The following is a 20,724-nucleotide window of genomic DNA, read 5'->3' on the forward strand; positions in this document are numbered from 1 at the left end:
AACTGACTCCTTGGAAAAGGTCTTGATGTTGGGAAAGATTGAAGGCAGGAGGAGAAGGGGACAACAGAGGATGAGATTGTTGGATGGCATCACTGACTCGATGGACATGAGTTTGAGCAAGTTCAGGGAGTTGATGATTGACAAGGAAGCCTGGTGAGCTGCAGTCCATGGGGTCACAAAGAGTCAGACACGACTGAGCAACTGAACTGACTGATTGACATGCCATCATTATAGCACTTCTTACAAAAATAGGGAAATGTCTTTCCAGCTTTTCATCTGTGCCATCAGCTCCTCCAGTCATAGTGGAAAATGTAGCAATTCTTGAAGCCACTAAACCAGCTGCAACTCACAATGCACATCTATATGATATCAGCTTTTTTTCATAGGATCTTCATGTATTACTGAAGCTATCTTTTTAATCAGAAGAAAGCTTGTCTGGTAGTTCTTCTTTAAATTATTGTCCAGACCATGCCCGCCCTTTTTTTTTTTAGCCCCAAGTGAGCTGGGGGTAAGGTAAAGTTTCTTTTTTGAAATATATTGTGCTTAAAAATGGGAAGTTTTACAGATTTGAATACAGAAATATTTAAAATATCTTTATGTGCTCAAAGAACATAGTACAATTTAAACATAAATAAAAATAGCAAGAGATTTATGACAAATATGATAAAGTAGTATTATGCTTAATATATACAGAGTACATAGAAATTGATGGTAAAAGTCTTAAGATCTCAATAGTGGATAGTTAAAAGGAAAAAGTCCTTAAAAGAAGAAACATGAATGACCAATAAACATGTAAAATAATCTTTGGTACAGCTAGTAGCCAAATTAAAAAAAAAAGACAAGAACGAGGCTTCATTTTCACCTATTAAATTCATGTATATTAAAAAGTGATAATGTTCTAATATTTATGGGAGAATGGATGAACTAATTGCCTATATTTTTGAAAGACAACTTGGTAATGTACATCATGTTCTGACCCATCCTTTCTGACCCATCAATTAAGATGTATAATTGCTTTACAGTTGTGCTATTTTCTGCCATATAACAAAGTGAATCAAAAGTGAGTATAATATTAATCTGTAAAGTTTTTGTTTGAAGATTTGTTTTAACTTTTTATTAAAATCCCTAAATGACTTTTTCCAAAATTCAAGAAAAAATCACTGCTACTGAAGTAGTAAAGTTACTTGAAAAATAATGTTGTTAGCTTCACTGTCAAATTTAAGCCGATTTCTGCTGATATGTAGGTTTGGGTTCTTAAGGAAACTTTTTTAAAAGTCCTTTCATCTCTTTTTTAGTAGTATGACAATACTATTGTCATTGGATGCTAGAATTCATAAATCATGTTTAAATACAAAAATTAGGTCGATGACTTTCTGCTCATAAATTCCTGAAACACTGTGTACATGAAGAAGAAAAGGTCTCCTTGACTCACTTTGGAGCTTAACAGCACTGAAAGATGACCCGACCTCTTCATTTTATGAACAGGAAGCTGAGTCCAGAAAGAGAGAGAATGGTGAACTGGGCCATGATTGGTTGGGGTCAGTCACTGGGACTGAACTTGGTTCCTAAGCTCCGAGTGGTTTCCAACCTCTTTTCCTTGAGGTCTGTGATTCTTTTGGTGTGGATCCTCCCTCTGGCCCCGAGTAGGAGGCTGTGAAGGGTGACATGATGCACAGGTAGTTGTTCTACTCACCCTGATTTATCGAGTTTTATACACAAAGGTCCTATCTATCATTTCTTGAGATAGAGTTGCACAGTTCTTCATACTGGAAAATCAATAGGCTCAGTTTCTCTTTGGAAATTGTATTAGGTGTTTATGGCTGCTGTAGCTAATTACTGCAAACTTAGAGGCTTAAAACAACACATTTATTATCTTGAAGTTCTGAAGGTTAGAATTCGAAGACAGGTCTCACTGGGCGAAAAATCAGTGTTGGCCAGGCTGCATTCCCTTCTAGAAGCTCTGGGAGGCAGTCTGTTTTCTTGGCATTTCCAGCTTCCAGAGGCTGCCTGCATTCCTTGGCTCAGGTCCCCATCCCCCTGACTACAAAGCCAGCAACATTACACCTCTGCCCATTCCTTTACCAATGACACCTAGGGGATAGTATTTGCTCTTAAGGATTCACGTGAGTAGATTGGGTGAACTGGCTGATACAGCATCATTTCCGCACTTCAAGATCCTCACCTTGATCCCACCTGCAGAGTCCCTCTTGCCTTTTGAGGCAACCCATTCACAGGCTCTAGGAATTAAGATTGAGACTTCTTTAGGAGTTAATATTCTACCTACCAAAGGAAGAAATGTGCTTTCATTGGTCTCAGCTCTAAGTGGGCAATCACTGTAAAAACTTTAATTTAGAACACTTTATAAAACTGCTGAAACTTACTGAAGACTTAACGATATAGTAAGAATATCTACCAACATTTATTGAGGGCTTGCACTGCAATAGACACTGACTGCTCAGTGCTTGAATGCATCATCTTATTTAATCCTTTTAACAGACCTGTGAGGTAGTTTCTGTTATAATCTCATTTTGAATGTTTAGAAACTGAGGTCTAAAGGATTCTTTAACAATTTGCTCATGGTTGCATAAGTAGTATATGGTGGCATAATGGGATTTGAATTTAGGTCTGTCTGACTCAACCTTTTATCCAGTAAACTTCTCTACTTACAGTGAGTCATCTAGTGGTAAAAGTGTAACAGAGTATAATGAAATATTGAGAGTATAATTTATGTAGAGAAAGTCTCCATGATAGTTCTTTTTAATATGAAAAATAATTTTTTACCATGAATAAAAGCTTTCAATATGCCATTTTACCAATGAGCTATGTTTAACTGATTAGTATTAGTTGGTTGTAAATAAGATTTAATGATCAATTCTCAGAGTTTTCATTTAAATAGAAAAGAGAGCCATTTTGCATGACTAAGCTGAAAGTAAATAGATCCTTCAACATTTTTTAGTGCTCTTAGATTCTATAGGTAAATAATTTATTTTAGAAGTTTTATCATAGCTTAATTGATTAATAGGCTCTCCCTCCACGCCTGTTGCTGTTGTTTAGTTGCTCAGTTGTGCCTGACTCTTTGCAACCCCATGGACTGCAGCACACCAGGCTTCCCTGTCCTTCACCATCTCTGGATCTTGCTCAATCTCATGTCCATTGAGTCAGTGATGCCATCCAGTCATCTCGTCCTCTGTCGTCCACTTCTCCTCCTGCCTTCCGTCTTTCCCAGCACCAGGGTCTTATCCTCTGACCCCACCCCAGATGTAAGCACCGTGGAGAGCAGGGTTCTTGTTCTTCTTATTCAAGTTTGTTTCTTGAGTACTTAAAACAGTAACATCCATTCAAATCGGCTTCTCTGGTGGCTCAGTGGTAAGAAGTCAATCTGCCAACGTAGGTTCAATCCCTGGGTTGAAAAGATGCCCTGGAGGAGAAAAATGGGAACTCACTCCAATATTCTTGCCTGGGAAATCCCACAGACAGAGGAGCCTGGCAGGCTACAGTCCATGGGGTTGCAAGAGAATCAGATGTGACTCAGCGCCTCAACAACACAAACCATTCAATACATACTCAATAATATTGGTTGAAAGAATGGAAATTGAGAACTATCTAAGAGAATAAAGCTGGCCATCTCTATGAATGAGCCAGTATCTGGCTACTAGTTGGATTTCAGAAGATCTTTTCAATATGGAATATTCTAATGTGTTTGGCTAAAAGATGATGTAATAGGTTCATATTGTATGAGTAGGAAAGGTACCTGGTAACCCTGATAAAGCCAGGGTGTTTTTGCATAAATCTGTGCATCAGAGAGAAACAAGTGGCTCATTTGATATGAAGTATTTGACTCCTGTACTGACTTTATTACTTTATTCATTTTCCTGTTCAGCAAATATTATTGGGCACTGTGCTAGTTACTAGGATAAAAAATGAATTAAAAGAAAAAGTTAATGATGTAAAGGAGTCTTCTCTCTCCTGGTTAAAACAAATACTTATTAAGATAAAATGCATTGTATTAAATGGAATAATAATGGATTTATGGGAACACAGAAGAGGGACCTTTAACTTACTATCCAAAAAATGCTTCACTTGGGCTGGTCATCTTGAATATATTTTGGGAAAGGTGTAATTTAGATTTATTGCAAAGATAGGACACAGTTCTTACATACTCTTCATCCAGCTCCTTATTCTCTTGGTGTATTGATCAACGCTGAAAATTAACATTGGTACAATGCCATTAGCTAAACTTTAGGCCTTATTCAGATTTTGCCATCTTGACTATAACCTTTCTTGCTAAAATGAAGTCACACATCTAAGTGCTTCATTTCCTTTTTTATTCTAAATCTTCTTGCTTTATGCTTGGAGGGTTTTCCACTCATTGTAGTATTCTATGAATCTAAAATTTTTATGACTTTAAAGACCCATTGTTTTCCTTTCCTGGCCTTCCTTGTATCAATCTTTAGGTTCCTAGAATGTTTAGTCTATTTCTTTACATTGGCAGCCCTTCCCTTTGAACATTTTAGTGACCCTTCTTGATAGTTTCCAGGTGCTTTTTTTTTGTCTTGAGGAATGACCATAGCTACATGCAGTTTTTCAGCTGTTAATTATATGGTTAGGTGCCATTTGGATTCATATGAGCTAGTATTTTTTTACTTTTCAGATGAGTTATGGATGCTGGCAGTCAAATCAGCACTAAGAATGAAAAGTAATTATTTCAAAGATGCAAAATGTTTTCACCACCATCTTTCATTAGATTTTTACAGCTGTATGAAATAGATACGGCAGATCTAGTGCCCAGAGCCTCCTTCTTCTTATTAATTTTTTATTGGACTATAATTGCCCCCCCTTTTTTTGACCACACTGCACAGCATGTGGGGTTTTATTCCCAGACCAGGGATTGAACCCTTGAGCTCTGCATTGGAAGCAGAGTCTTAACCACTGGACCACCAGGGAAGTCCCCTCTTACTTCTTTTAAAGATAAGATGATTGAGTTTCAGAGTACCTCTCTGGTCCCACAGACCAAACAAGCCTTAGACTCTGAATTTGCAAACTTCTGATTCTTGAGATTCAAGGAGACTGTAAAAATCTATGAGCAGTAGCACAGGATGTTATATGTGGAGTTTAGTCATTTAAATTCATGAGCTAGAAACTATTAGCCAAGAAGCCAATTAAACTGCTTCCTAAATAAAAACAACCAAAACAAGAGCCTTTCTAGTGGCGTGCTTGTCCCTATGGAGGAAGTGAAAGTCACATGTTGTCATGCTAAGTAAGCTTCATTTTAGGCAATGTGTGTGAATCTTTGTGCTGAGAAGATTCAATTGCAATTTAGAAACCAGTGGATTCTCTCAGAACGTACAGAAAGCAGCTCACTTGTACTTTCAAGAGATGCTTTAAGTGAGCTAATTTTTTATGCCCAATAAGGGAAACTATGAGTTCTAACCTCCCTTATTTTGATTGTGTGTGTTGTCTATAACTGGCCTCCTTTCACTCTGATCTGATCCTTTGACTTCCAAGGATGGTGCAGGAGGGTATCACAGCCTTGTAGCTCTGTTTGGTGGGTCACAGCATTAGACTGCTTTTGATGATCAATGATGTGGCATTTTCTTACTGTAAACGATCTGTTTCTTTGACTCTGGTCATTTTCTGTCTCTTCAACAAATTCATGACACTGGGAACCCTAAGATAAGAAACTCGCCTTTCTTAACCTTTCCTGTGGGAGAGCAGTAAAATGATAAGGATTCAGCTGTTAGGTTGTCTGTGGACCAGCTTAAAACTACGAAGAAAAGTCTTTAAAGCTACACAAGCTTTGAAGATACTCCAAAGTCAAACTTGGGCCCTACTTGAAGGATGCAAAGCTGGTTATTTAACTGTAGTGAGCAGAGCATAGAGAAATTTAACTTTGATCTGGTTGGCTGCAGTGCGTCAAGAAGCTTCCCTTCGATCCTGGCATTCACTTTTTAGTGTCATTCACTTTAATAAGTTATCTGTGAACTTAAAAAAAAAAAAAGAAAGAAAGAAATCAGAAACATGGTTACCAGAAAAGCTGACCTGCCTAAATAACAAAGGAAGACACTTTCAAGGTCCTGAAAGGACACACTGATTTTGTGATTAGCTCTGCTAAAGTGTTTTCTTCTTCAAGGCAGGTTTTAAGGGGCTATGTGAAAAGTAGACGATGGGGTGCTATTATTGGTATAAATTAGGGCTTTGTTCCAAAGCAGTGTTTTATGTTTGATGCAGTGCTTCAGAGTTTTCCCACAGCTGTTATTCTTTAAAACTACTTCTAATCATGTGTGCACCTACTCATCTTACCTGGGAATTTTATCCAGTTTAGAACATCTGAATGAGGTTCTCTCAAAAGATAAAAAGAATTTTAGTGACATCTGTTAACTAAATGATTGTTATTCTGAATATTAATTAGTATTAATATGGACACTTCAAGGTCATGTTCCTGTCTAAAATTTACTTAAGCACATCAGAAAGCACATTTTCCATTACCATAAGAAAATAAATAAATATAATATCAAATTCTCAGTAACCGGATATTTCTCGAAGTCTCTGTTTAAGTGGCATGTTGGAGATAAATATGGCAGGTATGGATAGCAAATGAAAAAGAAAAAAAAATAGTTTTTGACAACAGAAAAGATCAAATTTATAAACATATGTCAAATGAAATTTGCTGTATGTCAGTTAGGTCAGACTATAATGGATCCGTTTAACCCTGTGTGTTGATGGCCATAAATGAGGCTTGCAGCATAGCTTCTCCATGTTCCTGGGTGAGATGCTCTTATAATTGGGGCAGCTGTGGTGACAGCGTTTATCAGGCAGGCCTGTTGAACACTTACCTTAAAGCTGCCGACAACGGTGCCGCTGCTGTGTTTGGCTCCAGATTCCATGGCCAAGGCCACTTGCCTTTACACCTTGACGGAGCATCAGTAATCTCTTCTGACCCTCGGTGCTGGGTTCCCACGTGGGAGCTGTCCCGTTCCAGTGAGTGAGACAGCACTGGAGTGAGACGCAGTGCGCTCCACCCTTATGGCATTTGGGGGATGATAGGCAATTGCATAGTTTAAAAATATATATATTTTTGTATCATACTATTTTTAAGTATTCTGTCTTGTTTTATTTCCCCATAAATCATCAAGGTAGCTTAGAAGAGAGAGCCATTTTCATATCCGCTTATCTCCACTTTCTCCCCCAGACTATATGTTTTATACTTGGAATATGCAGAAATGATCTATCATGGGGTGTATGCCAGGATTTATCAGGGCACTCTTAATACATCAATAAGATAAATCTTACCTTGGACTTATAAACCTGTTGGACAGAGCAAATTGTTCAGTTGGTTGCCTAGGAGTTAAGAGCAGGAGCTGGGACTTTCTTGGCAATGCAGTGGTTAAGATTTCACCTTCCAGTACAGGGGATGTGGGTTCCATCTCTGGTCTGGGAGCGAAGGTCTCTTGGCAAAAAAAAAAGAAACACTATTGTAACAAATTAATAAAAACTTTAAAAATGATCCACATCAATAAAAAGAGCATGAGCTCTGGATCAGACTTCTGGGGTCCAGATACTGGTGCCCCAGTATGCCAGCTCCGTGACTGTGGGAGGTTGCTTTACCTCTCTGTTTCTGTTTGGTTGTCTATAAATTGGAATATTGCACATAGCTCCTGGAATTGTCACAAAACTTAAAAGACTTAATAAACATGATGTTCTTAGGACAGACAGTGCTTGATATTTAATACATACTAGGTTACTCAACCAGTGTTAGCTATTATTATTCTAAAGGAATTTATTGTTGAAAGTACTATATGAGGACCTTACTGTAACTTCACCTTATAAGTCTTGAAACCACTGTTATAGTAGTTTTATAGTTTTGTCTTTGACCTTTACTATGAAATACTGGGCACAGCCCTATAGAGCTGTATAGAAGATGAAGATTGCTAATTTCAGCAAACATAATATTAATTTTTCAGGTTGAAAAATTCTCTTGCCTAGTAAATCTGTGCTTATTGCCCTTGTAGAATTGTACAGTGTTGTAAATCTCTCACAGACATTTATGGAGAGGTGATCTGATTGTAAGAAACATAAAATTACTGTGGAGGCTATGAAATGAAATAATAGTTCCTAGATTTTTGTCAGCTGTCCTGGCTTTAAATCCTTGTCTGCTTCTTGACAGCCTTGTGACCTTATACAAATGTTGGCATAACCCCCCTATCCTCACCTGTAAAATGGAAAGAATGGTTATCCACTTTATATGAAATACGTACAAGGAATAAGGAAGAGGGAAATTGACCAAATGGTAAATTTGGGGATGTGCATTGATTATAATAGTTACTGACTAGTTAAGGAGCGAATTTAGACCTTGTAGACTGGGATCAATTGATGAAGACAGTTGATCAACTTTGATTTGAAAGCAGAGGAGATCATATTAAAATGTTTGTTCTTCTTAAAGTGGAATAACAGCCTTGCCTCTGCGGGAGCCTCTGAGATAAAGGTGCATTAAAGGAGATGGGAAGGAATGTGGTTGCGATGACTGGGGTCTTAGCTGAGGCAGGAATCAAGTAGAAAACATTTTTTTAAATTTAGTTTTAATTGGAGGATAATTGCTTACAGTTTTGGCTTCTGCCATACCCCACCGTAAATTAGCCATAGGTATACATATGTCCCCTCCCTCTGGAACCTCCCGTCCTAGCCCTCTAGGCAGTCACAGAGTCCTGGCTTGAGTCCCCTGAGTCGTACAGCAAATCCCCACTGATATCTGCTTTCCATATGGTGATGTGTATGTTTCCAGCCGCCTCTCCGTTTGTCCCACCCTCTCCTTCCCCCCTCACCCCCCGTGGCCCTAAGTCTGTTTTCTATGTCTGCGCCTTTGTCGCTGCCTCCAGTAGAGGACATTTTAACGACGATGACCAGATGAGAGAAATCCAGGAGGATGTAAAAATGGCAAAGTCAAGGCAGGAATGCCTTTTTGACCGTTTTCCAGTTAGATTTACATTTCCTTTTTATTAGCGTCATACGGCAGAGAGCATAAGAGTCCTGATCCAGTGGAATGCATAAAAATGAAAATAATGTCAGTGGGGCCCTTTGATCTCAAATTTTAAAAAACCCTTTCTGAGAAACTGGGTGTGGGTTCTGAAGTAATATTTGGTCCTGGATCTCTTCTTGATCAGTATCTTCTAGATCCTTGCTTCTACTTAGTGTTTTCAGCAAGGACATTTTGTGCTAAGTCCTTGAGATCCCGTGTGTCCAATACACTTAGACATCTGGATGTTTACTGGCCTCTCCAGTGGCTCAGCGGGTAAAGAATCTGCCTGCAGTTCAGAAGGCACGAGACTTGTGGGGTCGATCCCTGAGTCAGGAAAATCCCCTGGAGAAGGATATAGTAACCCACTCCAGTATTCTTGCCTGGGAAATGGAGCCTGGCAGGCTATACAGTCCCTGAGGTCACAAAGAGTTGGACACGACTGAGACTAACACTACGCTGGACATTTGGATGTCTGGATTATAGTGCCAGCCAAAATGGACCCATCACCACCACCACCACCACCACCACCACCACCACCACCACCACAAGCCCTAGCCTCCACATAGGGACTGTGACTGCCTGCTCAAGACTGCTCCTGCCCCTCCTTTGATTGGGTAGCAACAGATTCCTTAAACGGCCCTCTGTTTGTACATGTGCTCTTTAGTGCAGCCTGCGGGTGTGATGTTTAGCTGTAGAATGTGATCAGTCCTTTTCTGTGGCCTTAGAGTAAGCATGGCCTTCCCCAGTGGCTCAGTAGATGAAGAATCCGCCTGCAATTCAGGAGACGCAGGAGATGCAGGTTCGATCCCTGGGTCAGGAAGATCCCCCAGAGAAGGAAATGGCAACCCACCCCAGTATTCTTGCCTGGAAAATCCCATGGATGGAGGAGCCTGGTGGGCTACAGTCCCATGGGTCACAAAGAGTCGAACATGCCTGAGCGACCAAAAAAAAAAAGAAGAAGAAGAGTGAACATAGTTTTTGACTGGGCTGGTTGTGGCTCATATCTTCAAAAGGAACATTTAAAAGAATCCTACTGTTACGGTCAGTTTGTAGCAGTGAACTGGGGGATGTGGAACTTTGTGCAAGTCTCTATGTGAAAAGCCCTGCTGAAGACTAAAATGCTTGAGAGATGAAGGTTAACACCAGTAAGAAGCCAACTCTGCCTTAGTGGTCCTACCATTGTGAATAAGAGAAGTAAAATGCTGAAATTTTGCTCCCAAATTTATTGTATTATAATATGTTTTATAATGACATGTTCCGTGCATATGTTATGAGGATTATTCCAAACGCTTGTAAAGATATTATTTGGTGATACACATTCATCCTAGTATAAGGAGTTAGGCATAGAACTGCTAAAATGGTATTTCTGGGTCCAACTATCTTAACTATATTTTGAAGCCTAGTCTTAGTATGTTGACTGGTTTAGTTTATTGCCAGTGGTATGGTGTAAGCTCGAGAATATCTTGTAATAAACCCCTGAACTTTATATAGTGACTGTCTCACAAGTGGAGGTACCCATATGCTTTATTTCCTTCTCCAAATATCCTTGCTGAATACACAGGGACACATAACAGGTTTCCATTTAGGCTCACAGGGACCTCTAGTTAACTGCAGCTAGGGACAGACTCTCTGGAGGATGATTCGGCTGGACTTGAGGCAGCGTGAGCCTTAAGTCACCACATGTGGCAGCAAATGGTAACCTGTGAGATGGTCCCTAACATAACTTAAGACTACACACTGCCTCAGTAGCAGTGATTTTAATCCTAGGTGTACTGTGAAATACCATTGCTGCTAGACCTTGCAGCCTTATACACAGTTATGTTTACAAAATATAAACCTGATAAGTTTTCCCTTTTTTAGTCAAATTTGTGAGTACAATTCAGAAGAGAAGACCAGATGACTAAGTATAATAAACTTTATCCATTCTGTACATTGTGACCATAATTTTCTCGATAAAGGACTTGTAGAGACTTTCCTTAGTCACTTATTTACCTTTAACATGACTATAAAAAACAGGGCATCCTTCTGTGTAGAAGACTCATTCATGATATTCGTGTGGCTTTCCTTAACTAACATCATTGCCAGTCACCAGTTTTCACTGTGAGATCTGCACCTGTGTGGTATCAGGCTTTTAAATTGTTTTATGTGCGGAAGACTTCACTGGGGGTTGTAGCTGAAAGCTCACAGTGATTTGATACTATTTTGCAGGTTTCCTGTTTAATTTGATCAGTGTCAAGGCTCTTCAGTTTAACTGTACAGTCAAACGTGTAGAGTTATGAGCTAGTTTTGCACCGTCAGGACATCCAAAGAAAAGAAACAATTCGTCTAGTGTCCCATGATATCTGCATACCTCATTAGCACACACATGCTAAAATGCATTCTTTGTTCTTAACAATACAGTACAACATTTGATAATAGCAGTATTGAACATATTAAAAAAAAATAATACCCAGTAGACAAGTAAAATGAGAGGATTGCTTAGATGGATAGTTCTTCTTCACCTTTATCACAAATACTCATTCACACATTAAAGAATTGGAATAAACAAGCTTCGTGCCTTCAATTTTTGTGTGGTCAGCATGTAAAGTAATTGCTTTGGGGTTACTGCCACGGTTTTTCTTTTTCTCCATTGTACGACGTATCAAATAAAAAATGTAGACATGCAAAAATAGACTTTTAAAGTATACAGTCATACCTGCTTGCATTGACTTAGAGTCGGAAGAGTATGTTTGTGATCTTTTAAAGCCCTGTAAAACACTTAAAGCCTGTAAAAACAAGTGCCTGTAAAATGTGTGGCATCGCTCTGAATGTTTGGGGGTTTCTATTTTTATAGGCTGCTCCTTTTTGCACTTTAATGTCTGTCTCTGTTGATACATTTCTAAGGGTGTGGCTAGGATCCTATTAATGTCAAGCAAGTTTGAAGTAGATTTAGGCAATGACTGTTTAAAACTTGCTCTGTCATTAAATTGTTTCAGGGTGTGGAAATGCTGCCTCCCAGAATCACAATGAAAGCAGAATTATGAACTGTGGTAGACCAAATACAATTAAATCATCCCAAAGATGTTCAGATCATTTACTACATTGGAAGCAGTAACTTAGCGTGTTTACCTTCAATCAATTTTTAATTAGGGCTTCCCAGGTGGCGCTAGTGGTAAAGAACCTGGCTGCCAGTGTAGGTGGACATAAGAGACACAGGTTCGATCCCTGGGTTGGGAAGATCCCCTGGAGGGGGAAATGGCAACCCACTCCAGTGTTCTTGCCTGGAGAATCCCGTGGACGGAAGAGCCTGGCGGGCTGCCGTCCACAGAGTCGCACAGAGTTGAACGCAGCTGAAGCGACTTAGCACACACAGCAGTGGTTAATTAACAGGCTGTTTACTCTTAAACAAGAATCAAAGGCCATGTACATTTTTTTTTACAGGTTTAAAATCCAAGTACTCGCTTTAAAATATTGCCCATGGTTTAGAAGCTACCCTTGGTCTTATAAAGTTATATCTGAATTTTAGAAAGTGCTTGGTGGAGTGCTTTCTCAGTGAAATAAATGAGATTATTTTATGCGAATAAAATGTATGAGAAACATACATAGTTTTAAAATGTATTCTAGTAATATATACGTATTATTTTATAATCTAATGGAAGGAAATTGATTCTATTGAAAGTTGCCTCATTATGAATAGAGGAGAGAAAGCACACAGACCATATGTCATCAACATTAGTTTGCACACTTATCAAGAGTCTGTGAAATATCCAGGGGTATTCCATTAGGGTGGTTATGTGAGAAGAAATAAAGAAAAATGTATGTTGTTGCCTAGTACTGTAGGATGTCTCCACGTGGGCTCCACCTGGAGTGAGTGAGGACCTTTATGTGGTACTTTTCTAGAAGGTATCACTGACCGCAGAATACCCAGGGGCCAACAGTGCAGTCGTGTGGCTGGGTTAGTGGGCCACAGATTTGTTTCTCCATTTACGGAGAATTTTAACACCTCAGAACAGCTGTTCTATGAAAAACTGTGTATCCTCACGTCATAGCTGGTTTCTCCTGAAGACACAGTAGAGACTTATAAGTGGGCTTCCAGGGATGCTGGAAGCGTCTGTGCTTGTGACAGTCTTGAAGCTACATGCAAGAGAGAGAAGCTTCGGCTAATCAACAGAGGTATATCCAAATCCCGAACATGAAGAAATGTTTCTATGTTGGGGTCAGCTTAAGGAGTGGATATTCTAGTTACGAAAGGCCTTGCCTCTCAAGATCTGTGCCTCATTATGTCATATATCATCCCTTAAGGACAAAGAGGTACCGGTCTTGCATGAGAACCCCCAAAGGAGAGGGCAGATATGTAGGCCTGCCAAATACGAGATTGTTTTCCTTCCACCAAAGGACCTAGTGGGATTGAAGCCCCAAAGTCATGGTTATCAGGTTGAATGCAGGAAAAAAAAAATAACCAGAGAAAATCATCGGGTGCCATACCACTCGCAGAATTTTAATGGAGAATATAATCTTAAGAGCTACATTTGTAAGTTATAGCACAGATATTCCCAAGAATCTCAATGACTACAAATTTAGCCAAGACTTCAAAAGTAGTTACTGAAAGCTTGAGACTTTTTTAATGGCAGAAAGATCAGATTAAAAAGGCAAGAAAGCTACGAGAAACCAATATTCCTCTTCCTCCCTTTTCTGTGTGTGTGAGAGTGTGTGCACACCTGCGTGTATGTATGTATATCCTTATTTGCAGAATCATGTGACGTTTAGTTGTAGACACCATGACATTTCAGCAAATACTGACTAAGAACAAGGGCATTCTTCTGCATGACCACAATGCAGTCATCACACTTGAGAAACTTACTTTTGATACAGGACCTTTATTCAGATTTCCCTAGTAGTCCTAATAAGGTTCCTTCTAACTGTTTTTTCCCTGAAGCAAGATCCACTCACTAGTCAGAGCCTATCGCATTTGTCAGTCTCGCTTATTCCACATCAGTTTCACAGTCTTTTATCTTTCATGACACTGATATTCCTGAAGCCTAGGCCAGCTGTTTTGTCAAATATCCCTCAGTTTGAATTTGTCCAATTGATTCCTCACATTTGAAATCAAGACTCTTACTAAAGTCATAAATAAATAAAGAAATGAAGATAGGAGGGTAATGGGGAAGGAGAGGTGACAGAAAGAGACAGTGGACTAGAGTAAGAGAAAAGAAAGTAAAAAGAGATGCAAATGGACTTCATGAAGATTTCAAACAAAATGACAGAATGTGGTAGATTTGTATTCAGGCTGTATTGGTAAGCAAATGAATGGAGAGGTAGGTGAGGGAACATGGTACTTATTGAGAGTTAAGGACATCTCAAATATTGTGTTTAGAACATTTTGGATAGACACAAGGGACTGAACCTTGAAAATCTGGGCTGTATGCCAAGCTAAACACAAAATTAAGTGAAAACAACATCAAAAATTCAAACTAGTTCTTTTAATCTGTACATAAAAGAATGAGGTGGTTTATTTTTCTTAATAGATGTAAACCAGTTTTTTGGTATCATTTAAAACCCTTTGCTAGGTTTACAAAATTGAAAATGATCTTAAGGAGTTAATAGGAATATACAAATACTATACCAGATAGATGAGAATTTAGTCTGTTGTTTAAAACCTCCAGAACAGAAATTCGTGGACCACATCTTAAAGGGAAGGCTCCTAGGAAAGCTCTTTAGGAAGTAAATCTTATTTTCAAGCTGTCCAAAAAAAAAATAACCGGAGAAAATCATCAGGTGTCAGAGGCTAAGAACAGCTGAAATATTGATTCCATTTTCTAACTTGCTGCTGTGTCTTCACATTCAGTGTCTGCTTCTCCACCTTATCTCCCAGCCTCTAAATAAGAAAAGGGGGGATGTGTAATTGTAGGAACACTGTTAAGGTTCAAATAGTTTTTGCTGTAATTTAATGGAAAATGTATATACTCATTCCTGACATTTTTGGAGGGATTTTCTTGGTAAGGGCAGAGTTGTAGAAAAATAAATATATGCAGAGTGGGAACGGTACACCATTTCCTGTGCGTGCCTAACATGGTTCTGATTGCCATCTTTGGAGTCTTGATGCTGTACACAGTGAATATTTGCTCACTGGATCTGAGAGGTGCAGTCTCCTTTGGTGGATTTGAAGAATTAACTTCGCGTTAAGTCCTGAACTGGGGCAGAAATAGACTTTGTACTTGGCTTTTCTAAGACTGTTGAAACAGATGTTGAGGCATCACTTTCTGCGGTGTTGATTAAGTGAAATTATGTGTGCAGAGGAAAATCCATTCGATATGCTTTTATTTTTAAACTGTTTTATTATGGGGGAAAAAAAAACAGACATTCTATATAGTAGTGTAGGAATTTCCCTGGCAGTCCAGTGGCTAAGACTTTGCCTTTCAATGCTGGGGTGAAGGTTCGATCCCTGGTTGGGCAGCTAAGATCCCATATTCCTTATGGTGAAAAAGACAAAACATAAAACAGAAGCAATATTGTAACAAATTCAGTAAAGACTTTAAAAATGGCCTGCGTTTTTAAAAAAAATCTTAAAAAAGAATTGTATACTAAATCCCTGCTTCTGTATATTGACTGGCTTACCACAGTCAACTTCTTGGGGAATTTATTTCATTTTTATGCCTAACCATTCCCCACTGGTTTCCCAGAGGGCACTGGTGGTAAAGGACCGGCCTGCCAGTGATACAGAGATTAAGGTTCCATCCCTGGGTTGGGAAGACTCCCTAGAGGAGGGCACGGCAACACACTCCAGTATTTTTACCTGGAGAATTCCATGGACAGAGGAGCCTGGTGGGCTACAGTCCATAGGGTCGCAAAGAGTCGAACATGGCTAAAGCAACTGAGCACATTCCCCACTACCATTTCATACTGAAGCAAATCTCAGATATTCTAACATTTTATCCAGAAAGATATCAGTAGAGAATAGGTACTCTTTGACACAGTCTTGCTTAAAATAGTAATGGTATGTAAGCATTTAATATAAGTGAATGAGTGACTGAAAGTCACTCAGTCATGTCCGACTCTTTGCGACCGCATGGACTATACAGTCCGTGATATTCTCTAGGCCAGAATACTGGAGTGGGTTACCTTTGCCTTCTCCAGGGGATCTTCCGAACCCAGGTCTCCCACATTGCAGGCAGGTTCTTTACCAGCTGAGCCACATAAAGTGTCCTGTAAATTAATGCACAGTATAAGCGTTCTCCCATCTCTGTTGAGAAGATTTATAAGGGGGAACTCCAATCGAACTGATAATCTGATGGGAGTGTGGTGGTCTTCTGGAAAGTCCATTTGTTGTTTGTGGGAGAGTATCTGTAGACCCAATAAGTGTTGTCACCAAAGAAGAGTGATGTCACCAAAGAATCCCTGTCTTGAAGAAATGAGTGTTGTTAAGACTGATGAGTACTCTTTGTTCTCTGGATTACTACTGTTGATAGCATAGTCTAACTCTGACTCTCCAGAGTGTTGTAACCGTGGACAAGAGACACTTACCTGTCTCTGAAAATAAGCTTCCTATTTGAAAAAATGTGTGTGATACCTGTTGTACCTATTCACAGGCCTGTCATGCAGATTAATTGTGATCTGGGATGTGACTGTGCTGTAGAAATAATGGCCCAGTGACCTGTTCTTTAGCATAAGATTTTGATTCTTTGAAATGACCAGTCTTCAGGATTTTTAATAGTGCCAGAGGATGTAAAGATGGAAGAAATTGCTATCTTGAATATATATATGTATATATATATATGTATTTTTTAGAATATTTTTAAAGAATAGATTTTTATTGAAGTAGACTTGATGTACAATATAGTGATTCTCAGTTTTTAAATGGTGTACTATATTTTATGCTTTATGCTTCCTTGGTGGCTCAGACAGGAAAAATCTGTCTGCAATGCAGGAGAGCGGGATTTGATCCCTGGGTGGGGAAGATCCCCTGGAGAAGGAAATGGCAACCCACTCCAGTATTCTTATTTGGAGAATCCCATGGGCAGGGGAGCTTGGTGGACGTTAGTCCATGGGGTCCCAAAGTGTTGGACATGACTGAGCGGCCAACACTTTCACTATATTTTATAATTATTATAAAATAATGGCTATGCCCCCTGTGTTGTACAATATGTTCTTGTAGCTTATTTTATGCCTAATAGTTTGCACCTCTTAATCATCTACAGATATATTGCTCCTCTCTGCTTCCCTTTCCCCACTGGTGACCGCTAGTTTCTTCTTTATATCTGTGTGTCTGTTTCAAAGAATACTTTTATAACCTAAGTTCTCTTTTCCCCCCTGTATATGTTTTATCTGAGCATCTTTATTATTCTCTAAGCTGTGATACATTTTGACTGACAGCCCCCTCCCCTTTCTTTTTTCTCTCTCAGTTAGCAAAACCTTTGTGAATGGTCTCTTGATCAGGCTCACCAAAATGAACATGTTCCTCTTGGAAAGGTTACCATGTGATCAGAACTTTCTTCCTTCTCTTTTCTTTTTTAGCCTTGCCTCCCCGCTTGAAAGAGATGAAGAGTCAGGAGTCTGTGGCAGGTTCCAAACTAGTGCTTCGGTGTGAGACCAGTTCTGAATACTCCTCTCTCAAGTTCAAGTGGTTCAAAAATGGGAGTGAATTAAGCCGAAAGAACAAACCACAAAACATCAAGATACAGAAAAGGCCAGGGTAAGTATCCTGCATGTCACAGCAGAGGCCATGCCTAGCAATACAATGGTATAAAATATAAAAATTACTAACAGCTTAGTAAATAAGTATACCATCAACAAACCAGATACATGATACGTGAAAACATTTTTCGTTATACGGGGGCTAGAAATTGGGTCATTATATACGAAAGAATTTCAAAGTATGTCATCTTACAACTTCCGGACAAAGAAAGGAAGGATGGATGTGGAAGGAACTGTAACACGTGGCTAGAAATAGAAGGGGTGAGAGAAGATAATAGCAAGCCGCTGTATAGCCCAGGCAGCTCAGCTCAGTACTCTGTGATGACCTGAGGGGCGGGAGCAAGGGAGGGCCAAGCAGAAGGGGATATACATATATCTATCTATCTATCTATATCAGATTCATTTCATTGTGCAGCAGGAAAACTAACACAAAGTGGTAAAGCAGTTACACTCCAATTAAAAAATAAATTAAAAAAAGAATTAAAATCAAAAATTTTTTAAAAAGTAAAAAATATTAATAGGAGCTATTGTAGTAGTAAGTAATAGATGAGATCCTAAAATCCTGTATAAGATACCTGTGCCTTATACAATCAAGCTCAGTTGGGAAAGAATCTGCCTGCAATGTAAGAGACCCAAGTTCGATTCCTGGGTAGGGAAGATCCCCTGGAGAAGGAAATGGCAACCCACTTCAGTATTTTTGCCTAGAGAATCTCATGGACAGAGGAGCCTGGCGGGCTACAGTCTGTGGGTTTGCAAGAGTCGGACACGACTTAGCAACTAAATATGTATCATCATGTGAAGAGTTAGAATGTAATCAGTTGAATCTAAACTATTCTCAAGTAAATTTAATATGTAAAATTAATGTGTAACTGACAATTCTATTAAGCTCCATCACCGTGAGAGCAGATTAAAATATCTAGTAATCCTAAGTAGCAAGAATCTTAAGTTTTCCTGCCCTCCTTGAGGAGATCCCTGTTTGGGAAGGCTTCATATGACCCCCTATAACATCTGTGTATTCTATACCTACTCTAAAATGATGCTCTTTTATTTATTTTTTTCTTCATTTTTTCCCTCCTTATTTAAGAACATTTACTTCTAACCTCAAACTACATTTTGAAATTACAGAAGAGCTAAATGTCTTGGGTTTTTGCTTGTGAACAGTCCTTTCATCAATGTGACATGTATCATAGGGGTTCACAGCTCCAGGGTGACCTTTTCCTCCACTTACACTTCAGAGGATCCCAGTGAAATCCCAGAGATGATATATGAAGCAACAATGAGAATCACCTCCTAGACTTTGATTTTATAGGGCAAATACCAAAAACATCAACACACATGAGCCAGAAAATATAAAGTGATATAAGGGAAGTGAATTTAATTTTACCAAAGTGTCTAATGACTGTGAGAGCCATAATTAGGGATGTTTTCCTGTTTCTATGGTTTTAGTAACTACTCTGCTTATCCTTGTTATTGACTGTGTCAGGACAGTGTCTTTATTTGGAAGAATAATACAGAAGGAAATATCACTGTAGCAGGTGGTACTTCAAATATACCCAAAAAAATAATAATTCTGTGAAGTGACAGAGTGCTTTTGTATATAATCTTATTTGTTTGGTTTTTTAACAATTTTCCCCTAGTAGTAAGGTCAATTTACTGCTCATGGTGACTCTAATTTTGCAGGTTAAGAAATCAAGGGTCAAAAAACTGTTGTCTTGCCTTGAGTCACCCAACTAGCTATGAATAAGCTGGAACACAAATCAGTGTCTCAGATTCCCTAATGTTTCATTCCTTCTTTAAAAATGGAAAGCAGACATATTTTATCGCATGTGTCCATGTGGGGAAGGGAGGACAGAGAGCAACTTGAAAAAATAAGCATGATTCTTTTTGAGAAGTTTAACAACAACGAAAAATTACTTTTAGCTAGGTTTTGGTGTCTGTTTTGTTTTTCATCAATTAGCCGGGTTAGTAAGAAACAGTTTTCTGCATAAGCGGAGTGATGTCTCATTTGTTTCTATGTGGCTATTATTTGAGAGCAAAAATATCTAAGATCCCATGAAAAGCTTATATGCTAGGAATGATGCAAGAATACTAGGGCGTTTTTTACTCAAGGCATCGAAAGATTGTAGAGAGATTATCCAGTACAGCCGTATATGAAGCAATCAGGTGCTGAAACCCTGTTAGGGCTGGGGGGCTTCAGGATTTTTAAGCAGCCCATCTATTTACAAATAGTGGTCTAAAAACTTGATTATTTATGCTGAGATAAATTCTACCTTGTGGGAAGTTAAAATTTATTAATAATTAGGGAAACAAAATAGCTAACACTAATATCAAACAGTACAACTAAGCACTGAATTGCAGGTTACTGATGCTAAGTGCCGTGGGAGTTGGGAAGTGGGGAAGACCCCAAGAGCTTCAGGAGTCACTGTGAGGGGGTGGATTTGCCTCTGCTAAAGAGAGTCCCCCTGGATGGGAGGATGGGTTATAGAGTAGCAGTAGCAGGTTCTGTTTATAGGACAATAAAGAGGCCAATTGAGTTGGGCCAGTGAAAGAGTGAAATTTTGCCCTTCCTTGGATAAGATGCTGTGTGTTGGCCCTAGGCTAGAAGCTGGGTCCAGAGAGATGAACAAGAAGTACGTGCTGTCTCAGAGGCTTGGTCTCAAGTGGGGAAGGGAAATACAAGCAGTTCTAATTCTCAGTTTTAAATTCGATGATAGCAACGATCGCAGGATGCTTTAGAAAGGTACTCACAAGGACGATGGAGGGGACCCAGTCCTGGACTGTGGAGGCTTCCTAGAAAGAAGGGGAGGAGGGAGGGAAGGAGAGGCGGATTATCCAGGCTGAAGGAACAGAACGAAGCAGCTGCGGACTGCAGGGATTTAAGGTGAGGATACCGGAAGAGAAGAACCTGAGTTGGTTGGGTAAATAAGATGACAAAAAGGAACAACAAGAAAAAAGAGAGAGACTCCCCGGAATGAATACGGTTCTAAAAGAGCACATGTATAGGTGAAGAACTAATCTGTTACATGGCTTGGATGACATGT

At 39.2% G+C, this 20,724-nt stretch overlaps 1 protein-coding gene across 1 annotated transcript in view; it reads left to right on the forward strand.

Annotated features, from left to right (window-relative positions):
• NRG1 (neuregulin 1) overlaps positions 1-20,724 on the forward strand; it is a 1,131,190-nt gene that overhangs the window by 936,222 nt on the left and 174,244 nt on the right. The window contains exon 2 of the mRNA XM_052661558.1: positions 17,504-17,681. Within this exon, the coding sequence (XP_052517518.1) occupies positions 17,504-17,681 (178 nt within the window). The remainder of the gene's footprint in view (positions 1-17,503; positions 17,682-20,724) is intronic.

This window comes from Budorcas taxicolor, chromosome 24 (assembly GCF_023091745.1).
Source record: "Budorcas taxicolor isolate Tak-1 chromosome 24, Takin1.1, whole genome shotgun sequence".
In the NCBI taxonomy this organism is placed as follows: Eukaryota; Metazoa; Chordata; class Mammalia; order Artiodactyla; family Bovidae; genus Budorcas; species Budorcas taxicolor.